We start from the raw sequence: 13,527 nt of genomic DNA, 5'->3' as shown, positions 1-13,527 counted from the left end.
GAATTTAACCGTCTTTTGGATTTGTGCCCAAATCCAGGAATTCTTCATAGATGATTTATAGGTTTACAGAAAACTCAAAAGCATGACACAGGGGATGATCCCCCTTGTCACCAAAGGTTATGGACTCACCTCCTGTGCATCCCTTGCTGCCTTTGCATCATCCTCATTGTAGCGATTACAGTTGTACCTGTAACAGGGACACCAATTCCACAGATTTCAGTCCAAATCAATGCTGCTTGCATCATGGCTCCTCAGCTCCCAGCAAGGCAGGCTCCTGAACTCACCAGGCAGATCCATGTGGCTCCCAGGGGCCCAGACACACCCAGCAGAACTCTGCTTTGCAGTTCTGGTTCCGACAGACCATGTGGTTGCAGCCTCCATCCTTCTCGATGGTGACATGGCATTTTGGACATTCCTGTTGAAAGGACAGAGAGCATTGTTACCAGGGAAAGCACAGAACCCACAACCATCTTGTGAAGTTAGAATGGTTCCTGTGGCAGGAAGAGATCCCACATCAAGTGAAATGCATAATTTATTTCTTCCCTTTGAACATTTGAAACCATCTTGTAACTCAAACCTTAAGGTATTTCCAAAACCAGAGCAGGCAGCAAAAAAAAAAAAAACTCAGAAGAATAACACATCTTACCTTTGCTGCTCTGACAGTGGTACATGGCATGGTTAAATCCATGACCTTCAAAATTAAGTAGTAGAGGCTGTCTGTAACAGCCCAGAGAAAGGCATCTCACTTCCCTCACCACCCAATGTTTCATTCACTTCAGTACCTGAACTGAGAACAGCTTATCAGTGAGCTCGTGTCAGGCTGCTAGCAATCCCAGACACCTGCAGTTGTACAGTTTTGTCCAAAACGTCACTGAAAACATGCAGCGAGAACCCAGCATGCTTCAAAGAAACTTCAGTCAGCTAAAAAGCCACGTCTCCTCCTGAGGCATTTTCACATTGCTTTTCAGGCCCTTTTTCTTTTTTCCCCCCTTCATGTGACACCTCACTGAAGACTCTGTGACAAAAGCCCACACAGGGTTCCCCTTTCAGATGTGAAGCCTTTGATGAATGAGGGTATCAAAGAAGCCCTACATGGGGAAATCTTTGGGGAACTGGGTGGCACTTTTATAACAAGAGTATAATCCTCATACATCAGCAGCATACAGCCACTTCCTTAAATGCTATTTATCTCACATAGAACATATTATTTCCATAGTATCCCAATAAGCACACAGAACAAGAACATACTAAGCTGCCCGTGCGAGCACAGGAAGGCAGCCCAACTCTTTCCTGCTGCTTGTTCTTGTCCCTGTTGCACCTTACTTGTGCTGGGACACGTGGCAGTTGCACAAGACCTGGGCCAAGGACCACATCAGGTTAACATCAAGTAGCAAGTACTTAGGCAAAAAACCCCACACTAAAACCAAAAACATTTGAGCCTGGATCGGTTCCTCAGCCCAGCTCCCACAGCCACACCAGCATTTCTGAAGTTTTTGCAAAAGCCAGTTTTATCTACAAGGCAAGAACAAACATCTCACCAAGTCATCCACACTCACATCATGAGCTAAAGCACTTGTGTTGGAGCTGTGTAAAATCCCCTCCCCAGTTAGGAGTATGTCTTCTGTTTGCTAACCAGAGGAGACATGAAGAGCACCATTAATGTTTATCAGTATAGGAGATCTGGGCATCAAGAAGGAAGGGACAACCTCTTCTCATTTGTGCCCTGTCACATGATGACAGACAATAGATTCACGATAACAGCACAGGAAGTTCCACCTCAACATAAGGAAGAATGTCTTTACTGTAATGGTTACAGAGCCCTGGAACAGGCTCTTCAGAGAGGTTGTGCAGTCTCCTTCTCTTGAGACTTTCAAGACCCATCTGGATGCATTTCTGAGTGACCTGTCCTAGTTTGGGTCCTGCTCTGGCAGGGGGGCTGGACTCAATGATCTTCAGAGGTGTGTTTCAACCCCTGACATTCTGTGGTTCTCTAGACTGGCATTCAGATAAACTCTCAATAAAAGAAGAAACCACCATGTTCCACACTACATACTATTCCTATTTCTTGTATATCCACTCCAAGTGTCCCAACTATTACTACATTTCATACAAGTGTGCTTATTTGTATTTTAAGAGACAGGACTATTGCACGCTAAAGATTACTCAGAAGAAGCTTCAGAGGTGAAGACGACCTCTGTGGTCTCCAGACATCTGCCATGGTCCTTACCACAGCATGGAGGTTTGCAGTAAGGCAAAATCAGTTATAAGGCAAAAAAGGCTTGGGGGAAGACATGAAGGACTACAGTTTCTTTTTGGCTAACATAATTGAAGTGCTTTGAGCTCATTTTGCATCGTGATGATCGCAAATTTGCAGATCTGAGTATTAATGAAAACCTAGGCTCATTGCAGCAGCTTGACCTAACTTCAAGGCTATCCCTGCTTCAATCTGGGGGCTGAACAGGATGACATTCCCTCCCCACTGACATTTTTATTATTATAGTTTCCCCACCAACAACAGAGCATGGCACTGGAGTACCACCATCATTTCTGCCTCCTCAAAGACCTTCTTTGGCTGTGCTACCTGACCCTCAAGGTAAAGAGTTAAGGACTGAGAAGAAACTGGTGACCTCCCACACAACCACCAAGGTTTTCCTGAGCAAGGGTGTAGCCATTCCTTGGAAAGCAGCCGGTGCACTATTACAGAATAATCTGTTTGGAAAGCACTGCCCTCTTGTTCAGCTGGGAAGGGCACCATTCCCATCCCATCAATAGGTCACAACCTTGGGGTTTGGTTCAGGTGGTTTTTTTGGCTGGCTGTTTCTCTGGTAGGTTCAAGCAGCATGCAAGCATGTACGGCGATTTTTTTCCAGCCCTGCTTTCTTTCCTTCCCATCACCTGTGTTTGTCCTATAAGCAGGGAACAAACTACAAACAAAGGAAGCAGAGTAACTCCCTTGGCAGGCCCTCTAAGGGGAAACAAAGGCAAGATGTCCTCTTGGGCTGTTCAAAGGATGTATACTCAGCCAGGTAAGCTCAGTCCTGATTAGTCAATCCATGCAGTTCTGTGAATTTCACAGTAAAAAAAAAAAATCCCTCTTTTCTTTGAGCATGGTACCCTGTGCAGTACCTATTTCCCTTTTCCAGGCAGCCCTCTTCCTTCTTACAATTCTGCACCAACACCTCAGAACCCAAAATCAGTTTTATCCCATCAATATCCTTCACGCCTGTGAAGATCCTGGCTCCATTAGCCCATGACCCAGGGTGTATGCTGACAGTACATAGGAGCAGTGGCAATGTACCCCAGTCAGGCCAGGACACAGCTCAAGCACCGACCCCGGGGCACGCAACGACGAACGGCTTTCAAGAGAAGATGGTGGTCACAGAGCTGTGTGGTTTCTTCCAAACACATCTCATCTGGTGAGCTGCCAACAGCCACATTACCTCAGTGGAAGACTCAGCTAACCCATATAAACACCTGAAGCCATGGTTCCTGCTTAGGGAAATCCAACAGGTGGAAGTAGAAACAGTTCCCAGATCACCTAAGATGGAGAGATGCAACAGGGCACATCCACACCATGAGGTCGGGGGGACATCCTCAGTCACAGACAGGATCTGAAATTCTGAAATTTCAGGATCACTGAAATTCTGCTCTACTGTCTTTGAGGACGAGACCAAGCTCCTCAGTATCTCAAGCATACATGGCGCTTCTAGCCCTGAGAGGCAAACTAGAACAAAGAGACACTAATTACAGCCCTTTTATGACAGGGAATGCCATCCTTTTCCAGCCTTTATATGCCTGTCAAGCAAAGCACAATACAGATGACACAGTTAACCTATACAGATGCATGAAGTTGTGTAAAAACTTAGCATTGTAAAAAATTAGAGGACAAGCCATGAGACGAACATGCTAAAGAAATGCTGAACATGAGCAGAATGGAAAAAAAAAAAAAGCAGCAACCACTCAAGCCACTAACACAACAAGTGGGTGAGATTTGTAGATTAAGGAGGATAGGGAAGAAAGATCTTATTGAGAATTATGGCTACACCAACACAATTGTCAGCAAATCAAATTACTGAACTGGTAGGCTATTCTGCACATTATCTGTCATGCCATGATGCAAAAGTGACCTCACTAGCATTGCTCCATTCCAAATAATTTGGTGTTGTGCTTACACACTGCACTTTGCAACAAAAGCTTGGGCAAACCTGGCAAAGAACAATTCCTATTTTGTCATAAAAGGCTGCATGTACATAAAACACCATAAACCTCAGCAGCTGTTTTATGAACAGGAGGCTCAATAGAAATATATTTCTTATTTCAAGGTAGGTGGAACAGTTTAGTCCTCTCCTGAAGTCCTGGAAGCAACTGGGGTACATCAGTCTCCCGGCCATGTTCACAGAAATCTGTAACCTGTCTTACATGAAAAAAGACTCCTCAAACACCACGGGGATTTCTTAATGAATTGCAACAAAAGCCAAAAACGCTGAACTTAATCATGGTTAGTGTAAAATAGTACATTGTGACAACATGGGAGAGTCAAAGCAGGGTATTTTAAACACTCGTTCATCCAAGAGGAAAAGACGGCACTTTGACATCTTCAGAAAGATGTTGTTCACACTTCTGGCACAAAACTGAGCTGCTGAGAAATGAAAGAAGAAAGTTCAATGCTGATGCCCGCGGAGGATCTAGCAGGCTGCCAGAATTTCCACGCATTAGAACAAGTGTAGGACTTCCAGAAAGTACAGAGGGAGTACATGTTCAGACATTAAAATGTGACCTGAAAAGGAACAGAACTGGATTTGTGCCATTTTATCTTGCTTGGAAGAGAAAAATGGCCAATAGCTTTTTTGGAGGAAGAAAATCCTCCTGGTTTAGACATCTGACATTCAAGCCCAGCCCTAGCCCTCAAGATGAGGTGGTGTCACGCCAGGAGCCAAAAACTGCAAGGCAAGCTTTTTTAATATCAGATAAACAACTTTAACACCAATTAAACAAGAAAGAAAAAAAAAAGTGCCTCAGGTGAAGACCAGCACTGTTACAATCTCTGTTCCTCCCTCAGTATTCTAAGACACAAAAAGGTTAACGTCATCAAAACTCAGGTTTGAAACAGATTTCCTTGCTCCTTTTAGGCTCCTTCCAGGCAGTCTTGATTCACCTTAAAAGCCAAAAATAAATGCACACAGCCAAGTTTTCTGTATTTCTTATTCCTTTGAAGGTCCACTTAACAAGTGGACCTGATCTCTGTGGTTTCTCTATTCCCAAAGCCACACGAACCAAACAATACCTGAAACCTACCTAGTTCATTCAAGAAAGAAACTAAGAACAAAAGGTGTACAACAAACAGAGAAAGGAACATTCAACACTTTGGACAATTCAATCCTTCTCTACAAGATGACTGAAAAGCAAAGGCTTGGTCAAGAACTTATATTTGCTTATCTCAAGTTCAAATTAATCTAGTTAAGCTGAACCATCTAAGCCAACTAAAGCCATCAACTCCAACACACTCCCCACTGCAAGGGCTGTATCTTTTGTATAGGTAGAAAGAATTTAGTGCAGGTATCCTAAGTGCAAATAAATACAAAATAATAATAATAATAATAATTAAAAAAGAGGAAGCCACAGAACTCACAACTCAAATCTCTTCATTTCTCATTCAGACCATTCTACATAATTCATCAAAAAATGCATAGAAGCGATTCCACTGGGTTGCATTTTCCTATTCTCTCACACAACAATTGCCTAATTTTCCTTTCCTATTCTGTCTCCCAGGCCAGGCTGGAACAAATGTATCTCACATTCTGCTGTTGCAAAGGATTATCCAGATTTCAAGGCCAGGTTCCAGGACTGGTATTTCTCTCTTACACCTTAATTTTGTTAAGGGAGAAAATTTCCCTTCCTGTATGGAGACCACATGGGACATGAGTACAGCCCAACATTATGTGTGGAGGACCTGAGAAAGCACTTTTCAAAAACTAGAAATAGCACCACCACACAGACATAAATTATTTGAGAGGTCTTCCCACTGAAATCAGGGAGTTTTGCATTGGGTGGTTTGTGAGCCAATTCCCCTCTAGGTTCTTCAAAATGAAGAAACTCAACACAATTTTGGCTCTGACTTGCAGTCATTGAAGCAAGCAGCTCTCTCCACATACACAACTGCTAGAAATAGTATAGAGTAAGGATAGATGCACACACAGTCCAGCTCCTCAGTGCTTGTCTCACTGCATCATCACAATCTCCAGTGACAGCAGGAAAGGATTTTGCTTGGTTCCTCTCCGAGCAGCAGCAGGCCTGTGGCTGTCACACATGCATTTGAGTTTCTCTGTGCCTTTGGCTGAGGGCCAGTAGGCAGTTCAGGCAAGAGGAGGTGGTGGCTGGCAGCTTCATGGCTCCAAGCTGATCTGGTTCTCCAGAGGCTGGGAAGCTCCAATTGCCAATATTCCACCATCCAGCACTGCTTGTGCTTCCCCTGCTACAGCTGTGTGATATCACCACCTTCCATGTCCCTGCTGCCCACAACAAGCCAGGGACTGTGACAAGGGGTGGGCTGGGTTTCCTGACAGCTTTCCCCTGAATCTAGTGTCAGTTCAGAGAGAAAATAATTCTGATATTGTCCTTCAGTTAATTCATTGATACAGACACCATTAGACTCTAGGAGAGCTGGCTTGCTCAAATGCCTGGTTTAATTACCTCCATGTAAGTTTCTCCCTGTTGCTGCTGTACAGCCTAGACTCCAAAGTACTTTCCTGCTGTAGGAGCATCTCCTATGTATTACAGGGAAGTAGCTTAGAGATATTCAAGGACAACACCTCTTCTACTGCTGACACCAGACTACAGGAACTAAAAGATAAGCTGGGATGATACCAACATGGCTTAGCCATACTCATTTCCCATCCTCATTGCCCTCTGGATGGGTGTTTCCCACAAAAAACTTTGTAGTCCAGAAATCAGTACTATTTATGACAGTCTGAACTATGATTTAAATACCAACCCAGCCACCAGAACGGATCCTACCTGATGAAGTCTAGATTCTGACAGAAAAATAAAACCAATTACCATCTTTATCTTAGTACTTCTGTCTATGTTTACATCTGTGGACAAGTAAGCTGCAGAAACCCTCATTGCCTTGCCTGAAGGAGAGATAAGTAGCTTCCTTTTTTCAGTAGCCAGCACTAGTAGCACATTATTCATGTTTGGTTTACATTACCACCTGTGTGTATGATTTCAGCCTTTTTAACTGGCACAGAATCCAGTACCAGAAACTTAACAGTGGTTCATAATACAATACAGCAAGCAGAGATCAGATCCTAGTCTTCATCAGAACATGCCAAAGCTGGGGAAGGTAGAAGCCCAACAGACCTACGGCCATGAACTGTATCACACCCCTGGGGGCAGCAGCAGCACCAGATCCGGCTCCCAAGGGCTTTGGCATAGGCAGAACACGACTGCAACACAGGCAAAGTAGCACTGTGGCCATTCTGATGGCCCAAATGTGTGATACCCAGGGCTAAAATTAGCTTTACATGTGCTTGCACTCAGCCCTTTCCAGCCATTTGGCTACCCACTTCAGGCTTAATACAGGCAACACCTGAAGACCAACTCTGAGCAAATTTGGTTCAGTTCCTAGGCCACAATACATCTCTAAATACACCCACCTCAGACAAAGCCAAGTTCTCTTTACTGAGCAACATTCAGCCTCCACGCAGGGACAACACAAGCCTCAGCTCACAGAACAGGAAGAAGCAGCCGAGGCTGCCCAACTTCAGCTTGATTTCAACTGTTTCAGCCTGATGGGTGTTTCTGCCTTCACCATAATGCAACATTCCAGTTCAATGAAAAACACAGAGCCAGCCCCAGAAAGGAGCAGCCACTGCTGCAAACAATACCACTAACCAGTTACACAACCGAGCTAAGAAAACAAAGCAGCCATTTCCTCACACCCTCCCCACCTTCTTCCACCCTCCTGGCTCTGCATCGGTGAGACCTAGGTCTGCTCCCAATGCTCCAGTGGCAACTGCTGCTTTTGTTTTCTTGCCACCATGCCAACCTTTGTTTTAATTCATCCCAAATGGAACAAATGATGAAGTTTCAGGCGAAGCTGGGCTAGCTGGAACGAAGACATTTACATAATAAAATCTTAACAGCTGTGCTGCCAGTCTCTATCTGGAATCCTGCCCAGCGGAAATGAACAACTCCTCAGGAGGCCATCCCAGGGGATTTAAAGGCAGATGTAAATTATCACAGCCTAATCGAGCCACGGGTGGTGGTAACATTTCACACACTTGGAGGGAGGCACAGATTTGCTTAGGGAAGCCATCAGAGCCAGACAGGAGCCCAAAGACTTAACGATTTGAGCTTCCTTTGGGTCTCAAATTGTTTCTTACAAGAACAAACTCCACTTAGCCTGAAGAACCTCACCTGATTCAAGGCTGTAACACCTACTTGCTCTTCAAACAAGAGCACTTCAGTGTACTGTGGATTTTAAAGGCTGTTCTTAACTAACAACACATAGCAGGAAGAATAATCCTAATACAGAGGAATTCAGCTGTCATTCTTCTTTTCATCTGATAAATCCATATACAATATGAGAAAACCCCTCACCTTTGTGTTTGCTGCAATCCAATTAGAAGTTTCACTGTCATCATCACACTTCTTAATCCACTTCTTTAACCACTGTTAGAAAAATGAAGACAGAAGAGAGTTAGATTGAAATAGGGAAACTGAACACTCCCAAGATAGCTGCTTATTTAAGGTAACAGTAGGGAACACACAACCACAGGGGAAGATGGGGTGTCAGTGCTGGAAAGCAATGCAAGCAGCAACTAATTTAGTGCAATTGTTTCCTGCAGTACTGTGTCTTGATCCCCATCTGGCTGAGCCACTGTTCCTTCACAAAGTCCAATTCTAAGGCATCCTCAAGGCATCCAGTAGGATTTTGCTGATTCTTCTCATGCTACCACCTACTATGCTTTTAATGTGAACAGCCACAAAGCTCCTGCCTCACTTCTACATCTTGCACAGAAGTTGACTTCAAATCATTAATTTAGAAAAGAACTTTGATATGCTCACCTTGCATTTAACAGGATCATGCCAGTTTTCACCACAGTTGAAGCTGTAAGTGAAAGAAAATGGAAAATAATCAGAGGGCAGATTATTATATTTTTATATAACTAGGCTAGCACTGGGGAAGTTTTCATCTGGGTTGTTCTGCTGAAAGACCAAATACAATCCCAAGGAAACAATACACAAAAAAACCCCAAAAAACCCCAAAATCCTGAGATCCCTCAAGAGACACTTCAGAGCACTGTGTATCTCAATACCATTAGATTCTCTACAATGCCTGCAGTCAAGAACCTCAACCAATCTGAAGCCAATCAGCTGAAAGCCATCTCTCAGAGAAACCTGCACCTGTCTCCAAGTCAAAGGAGGCCCAAGACTGAGAGCAACAACTACATAGTGACAGGCTTGGCAACCAGCTCTGCCTAATCCCAGTGCTCCATTTGAAGCCCACTTCACGCTCATCCAACCACATATCGTAACGATTTACAGAACACAAATAGACTTCCGGGGTGGTAAATAAAAGGCAACATCAAGGTCTTTCACTTGATTGCTCTTACCAAAACTGACGTCCACATTTGCAGCGAACAGGTTTAGCATCAGGATATTGGACTTTAACAACGTGGTGGCAGTCTGGGGCAGGACACCATTTTAACAGTCGGTTACACTATGAAATAAAGCAAAAGAAAAAACATAATAGAGAAAGGATGCTATGCAAAGAGCCCACCTGCCCTTTACCCCTTTTTTCAATTTTTCAACCATGACCTCTAGTCACAGTCCTTCCTGTCTTACTAGTCTTCTGTATTAAGACTGATGCCTCCTCACTCTGCACACTTACTTTCTACTGTAAGAAAGCAGGAGTACAGCTGTCAACTCTTCACTGTCAAATGGTCTCTTAGGAAAGATGAAGAGCATGACTACTGCTGCTACCCTTGTAGCTCACCCAGAGAAAATATTTGAGGAATATGAAGCCACAAAGCTTTCCACTGAAAACGGCATCTCTTAAGTTGTTTGCAACTACCCAACTGCATCTCACCACTGCAAAAGCTGTTCTAAAGCACTGCTCACACCTGCACACGAGCTTTTTACAAGCACCACTTTCCAACACCCCCCAAACACCACCTCATTGCCTGTTCCTGCTGTACTGCAGACAGAAGTGGGTCTTGTATGGCTACACTCTTGTCAAACTTTCAGTCTGCAAGACATGCTTAGCACTAGCGTTGCATTAAAGAAAAGCAAACAAGCAAAACCCACTGCATACATCACTTCAAACAAAGAGTGAAACCTTGATCCCAGGAATAATTTAGACAGTGGGCTCTAGAGTCAATCTGAACACATACAACTGGGAAGCTGGGACAGTGGAAACTCTTGCAAAGTATCTAAGTTCATTTATTTTGAGATTGCAAAGCTAGAGTATTTTGATAAAAGCAATATTGCAGCTTTAATTCCAATGGCAACTGTTTGCTGTATCTCTAGGTCTTCCATCCTGCAGGTTTTTTGTATTTTTCTACAATTATTTCTGTAACTAAACAGGCTATAAAATAACCCCTGCAAAGCCTCTAAGTCACAGTCATACTTGATTGGAGACTATGCAAAAAACCCACTCTACGGTTACAAACAAGCCTCACTTCTCTGGTTTGGTACATATGCAAGAAAAACAACACAGAAGCCTTTAAAAAAATTCAAATAAAAACTCACCTCTACAAAACTATTGGTTATTAAATGCTGGTACTTTAATTTAACCTTGGAATCTGTGATCAAACGCCTGTGGAGAGGCAAGAAACAGAAAAATTCTTGTAAAACTTATTTTTTCCATACACAGCCAGTAAGTCCAGACAGACAAATTATTTTGATTCTTATTTCTATGTATGTACTTTTTTCAAACTTACCTGTTCTCTAGTTATTTACAATACTACATTAGTATTAAATCTACAACTATTGTATTTAACTTTTAATATTAGCTTCAGAATCCTAAGCAAGTTCACACAGTTCAATAGAACTGGATCTCCTGACTTAGGGCTTTTATTTAAGAAAGGATTAAACAAACAGACCAAGCAACAGAACAAATTATTTACATTACACACACACACATTTTGTGGCAATTCCCTTTAAAAAGCCTCAGAACAACTGTTGTGTGGTTACTGACTTAGAGCAAATCTAACATTATCTGGGTTTCTATGGAATGCTACAGCTTCAGATGAAAAGTTAATCTTGTTTTAATCTATTTACCTTAAAAACAAAGGTTATTTAAATTCAGCATCCTAGAGGCTGTACACAACATTGATTTCAAATCACTCAGCTCAGAAGTGGGAGAGAAGAAAACCAGACTGACAGGAATCCTTGCACAGTCACCACAATCCTTGCACAGAAAAGCACAGTCACCACTTTTCTCTTGAACACACTGACCCACCTGGCATTTGCAGACTTACCGGCCTAGATAAGTTCAATATAACTAAATTATGTATTGCTGAACACTTTTATACAAGTCTTTTGGTTATGAAGTGGTTTTTGCATACATATAAAGCTGGCCTAACAGTCACTTGGTGGCATTTCAGTTTTAAAATCAAGCTGCAGAATACAGGCCATACTGGAGATAAATACTGAAATGAACAGATTATCCATGTCAGGATGCAGCCAAACACGTGTGTACTCCAACATGTTTTAATGCCAACAGTCACTGGAGAACAATACATGTGACAATGCTGCAGAAATCCCAGCCTGCAGCAGTCTAGGGATCTTCTCAAACAACATGCTGGTTATTACATAAAGATTGCACGTGGCAGCCAAATTCCCCATGCTAAAAGAAAACAAATCAGCTGACAACCTCATAAGGCCCATGGCCACGGCAAGCCTGCAACTTTAGAGTAAAACTTATTGAAGGATGCAAAAACAACTGAAAATTATTATAAGAATTATAAATCTCACTTTCTTACTCCATACCCAAGCTTCTAGGTGCAATAAATGTCACTTTAAAAGTGTACTGTATTAGATGGATGTATCAGGAACTGGAACTGAAATGAAGAGGAAAGCCATCACTAACCAGAGCTCACAGAATACACAATCCACTGGTTTTTGCTTACCAAGCAGCTTCCCATCACTCCCTGTTAGGAACAGTACATTCACAGCACCACTCAAGACCTTCTAAAATTTTGTTCTGAACATTGCATTTTTTGACAAAAATAAATGAATCTAGACAATTTATGAGATGAAGACCACCTCCAGTACTCAGGAACCATTCTTTGAGGTACATTCCTCTGTAAATCAAGCTGCACAGGAAGCCAACTGCACTGAAGAATCCAGGTTGGTAAAGCAAACTGCTCCCAAGAACAGCTTTAAACCTTCAACTCTTCTGGCAGCTCAGTTAAGAATAACACATCTCAAGAATTAGTTGAAAGATGGCAGCAATCTTTTATCAGACCATTAAGCTATCATAGAATCATTAAGGTTGGAAAAGACCTGCAAGATCATCAAGTCCAACCATAATCTTAACACCATAACCACTAAACCATGTCCTGAAGGTCTACACTTTCATTCCATTCTGACAATGCAAACTCATCAAAAACACCCATCAGTGGCACTAGTAAAAAGCACATCATGTGAGATGTCAAACGCCCATCCAAAGGAATTACTTGGAGATTTTCCTACACTGTGAGGTGGTACACAAGGGTTGGTATTTGCAGTTCTTGAAAGGAAGATGAAAAAATGAGGCAGCACCCCACACAACTTCCATAGGGGAACCCAAAATCAATCCATTCCCACCGAATGGGTTCTCAGCAGTTACTACTAGCCTGCTGCCACCAACAAACAGTGGCCATGAGACACACCAATAGTAAATGCAGCCTGAAGGGCTTACTAGTGAAATCAGCATCTTTACATGTAGGTTGAAGCAATTACCAGCAGCATCAGTGAGAGTGAACAAGGACTAGAGACAGATTAACCTCAGCCAGTTTAAAGGTCTTCAAAGAAGAAAGGGACCCTCTCTTCAGCCTTCCTACTGAAGAGCTCAACAGTAACAAGGAAAACAGACAATGAACTAGTTAAATACTCCAATCCGGGAAAGTAATCTAAATTGCTAAACTGGGACTCAGATGGAGATAATTCAACTTGCAGATGTACTGCCTTGGTGATGGCAAGGGAGCAAATGAGTTAACTTGGTGTATCTACTTTGATTTTCTGGTCTATCAAGAAACCCCTATCTCTCTATATTGCATATTAATCTTAGGTTCCTGCAGCTTTAAAACCTAGAGCTGGAAACTTTGTAAAAAGGAAAAAATCTTAAGAGAAAAATTAAAGACACAGGAGTGGGTGCAGATTCCAGGTGGAATTACTTACACTGTACTCATGCCATTTCATAAAGATTACAGCAGTGTCCATCTTTGCTTTTAAAGAAAAGCATTAGGCTTTTGTGAAAAAATGTGCCTCCCTTCCACCTGTAAGATCAGGAAAAGTTGGGGGTGTGCCTCAACAAAA

General features: G+C 42.6%; 1 protein-coding gene across 1 annotated transcript in view; it reads right to left on the bottom strand.

The window, feature by feature from the left end:
- ARIH1 (ariadne RBR E3 ubiquitin protein ligase 1) overlaps positions 1-13,527 on the bottom strand; it is a 59,919-nt gene that overhangs the window by 5,916 nt on the left and 40,476 nt on the right. The window contains exons 6-11 of the mRNA XM_071754832.1: positions 10,756-10,822; positions 9,618-9,724; positions 9,070-9,112; positions 8,602-8,673; positions 285-415; positions 130-187 (exon numbers count right to left, since the gene is read on the bottom strand). Of these exons, the coding sequence (XP_071610933.1) occupies positions 130-187; positions 285-415; positions 8,602-8,673; positions 9,070-9,112; positions 9,618-9,724; positions 10,756-10,822 (478 nt within the window). The remainder of the gene's footprint in view (positions 1-129; positions 188-284; positions 416-8,601; positions 8,674-9,069; positions 9,113-9,617; positions 9,725-10,755; positions 10,823-13,527) is intronic.

This window comes from Heliangelus exortis, chromosome 11, assembly GCF_036169615.1.
Source record: "Heliangelus exortis chromosome 11, bHelExo1.hap1, whole genome shotgun sequence".
Classification (NCBI taxonomy): domain Eukaryota; kingdom Metazoa; phylum Chordata; class Aves; order Apodiformes; family Trochilidae; genus Heliangelus; species Heliangelus exortis.
Note: the sequence above shows the minus strand (reverse complement) of the source record. Positions and strands in the feature narration are given on the sequence as shown.